The sequence below is a fragment of the Camellia sinensis genome, chromosome 8 (assembly GCF_055761805.1).
Source record: "Camellia sinensis isolate YWXY chromosome 8, ASM5576180v1, whole genome shotgun sequence".
Taxonomy (NCBI): domain Eukaryota; kingdom Viridiplantae; phylum Streptophyta; class Magnoliopsida; order Ericales; family Theaceae; genus Camellia; species Camellia sinensis.
The window spans coordinates 148,782,410-148,784,713 of record NC_138968.1 but is presented as its reverse complement, the minus strand read 5'-3'; the positions used below and the strand labels follow the sequence as shown (position 1 = coordinate 148,784,713).

Here is a 2,304-nt window from a genome sequence, read left to right as displayed (position 1 = left end):
CAGCTTTTCCGAGCCATCTAGAGAAGAGATCCAAGATATGATATTTTCTGCGAGAAATGCCTCCATCTTTGCCTAAAAATAAGATGAAATGAATGTTCCCGAAGTTGAGGCTTATATAGAAGGAAAAACACTGTTCACAGGGACACGTGTCAAAAATCTGGTGGCTGCAGGACTGAATGGCCGGCCAGCTACTTTTTCTGGCTGGCCAGCCATTTACTTTTTCAGAAATGGCCGGCCAGCTGCCTCTCTCCACCAAAAATGGCCGGCCAGCTCCAAAGGATGGCTGACAATGCTGCAGTGTATCTTCTTGACCCTGTTTTATCCTTCGAGGGAGAATTCCAAGCATTTCCGGGCAACGGGAGACTCAAAGGCCTTCATCTCCCTCCGTTTCGGATGCGTTCCGATCGTCAGAAGTACACTTTGTTTTTGTTGAGGTGTTTTGATTATCGAGTTGTTGTTTTGCTTATCGAGTTGTTCGTCGAGCGGACGTGTTTTGTGTTTTTTGAGTCATTGCTCTCTGTTTAAGCAATTTTTGTTCAAGTCTGGTTTATTTGTGTTGTTGTATTTTGCTTATCGAGTTGTAAACTTTCTAAGGTCCTGTTATATCTTAGTAAGTTGAGTTGCTTAGTTTGTTGCGTCGGTTCACTACCTGACTTGGTGATTACACAATGCGCATTTCCATTCAATTTTATTTTTGTGCAAAATAAATTGATGCGATACGATGCTAAAAATACAAACACCTTTTCAAAAGCTATTTCATTTCATCATGCTTTACAACATACAAAGGTACAAGTTTTACAAAAAATAAAACTGCCTAACAATGTGCAAAGTGTTACAAACTACTAGCAAAAAGAAAAATAAAGCAGGAAATAGCAACATCAAAGTCCTCGGGAGCGGGAACGAGAAGCACGCCTCGTCCTCTTTTGCGGGACGACCTCCACACCATCATCTGAGTCAGAGCCGTCGTCCTCAGGATACCCCTCAGCCTCGCCTCTGTTCCCCGAGCCAAAACCGGAGCCTCCCTCCTCAACAGATGTCTCGAACTGACGGTCGGTAGCCTCCTCCTCCTCCTCATCAGACTCCACCTCCACAACATGAGCCCTGCGTCTGCGGACAGGCCCTCCTCGAGCTCCTCGGAAAGGCCTAGATGGCCCAGATCCTCTGGAAGGCCGAGATGGCCCAGCTCCCCAATGAGGCCCGGATGGCCTAGTCTGCGGCTGGCCGGACCATGAGGGCATCTGAAAACAAAAAGTTCAATTCAAATGCATCAGTTCAAATATATACATCAGATGCAGATACAAGCAGAGGCTACATGAAGTGAGTGCATGTAAGTACAGTGTATAAGTGGGGTGTGTGTCAGATGTGCTCTACACAAATAGTCTATCGATGCAGTAGAAATCAGCATGTCATCAGAAGTATGATAAATGCCAGAAAACTGAAGAGTACCTGAATGCCCGCAACAGACAACTGTGCCTCCCTGCGTAGGACCATGCCCTCGAGTGTGGCCACCAGTCCAACCACCTCCTCCATGTATCCTCGCGATGGCTGCAAAAACGAGTTCATAATCATCAGTGAACAGAAGAGTGTCTAAACATCTGAATGATGAATGAAAAGTGGAGCATACCGGCGGTGAGTCCGGATCAATGGCGTATCGATCACTGGGCATCGGGGGCTCTAGTGGAATCAGAGTCGGAGAGCTAGCCCCGTACTGCCACGCCATCAACTCAATAGGCATATCTGGCCATCCGACATGAGGATGAATCGACGGAGTCGGAGGAAACGGTCTACTCCCACCTCTAGATGCGCCAGCCCTGCTAGAAGAAGGAATGTCTGTAGCTCGAGCCTGAGCCTGATCCGAGGATGACGTACCGGCAGGCCTCATCATCGGGATACGAGCTTCCGTCAATGGGGGCATCAAATATATGTGACGGTAGGTGGCGTAGTCCCCCTCCTCAGTATATAGTAAGGCTTCAGTACCCAGCATGGCGCCGACTACCTCTGAGTAAGAGAGCCTGTCAGCGGTCCGCATACTAGCTGGGGGTGCTGCGGGAATATCCTGAGAAAGATACCCCCATACCTGGCGCAGAAAGCGCTCCCCCAGGAACCATGCCCTGCCAACCGGCCCTTCAAGCAGGACCCTATACTGGGAGATGCCTGATGCTCCGGTATACTGAAGTCGGAGATCATCACCCAGGGGCGCCCAAGGCTGCCATGTAATCTGCGGATGACAAATGCATAAACCGATCAGAAATCAAGAATATACAGAGCAAATCAAAGATGAAAACGAAAAGAACTGAAAGTTCT

At 48.4% G+C, this 2,304-nt stretch overlaps 1 protein-coding gene across 1 annotated transcript; it reads right to left on the bottom strand.

The window, feature by feature from the left end:
- Positions 1 to 741: 741 nt before the first annotated feature.
- LOC145796705 (uncharacterized) lies at positions 742 to 1,683 on the bottom strand. Its single transcript, XM_082881873.1, has 2 exons — positions 1,447 to 1,683; positions 742 to 1,238 (listed from the first exon to the last, which is right to left on the bottom strand). The coding sequence occupies exons 1-2, from the start codon at positions 1,567 to 1,569 to the stop codon at positions 879 to 881; spliced, it is 483 nt and encodes a 160-aa protein (XP_082737999.1). The 5' UTR covers positions 1,570 to 1,683; the 3' UTR covers positions 742 to 878.
- Between the last annotated feature and the right edge of the window lie 621 nt (positions 1,684 to 2,304).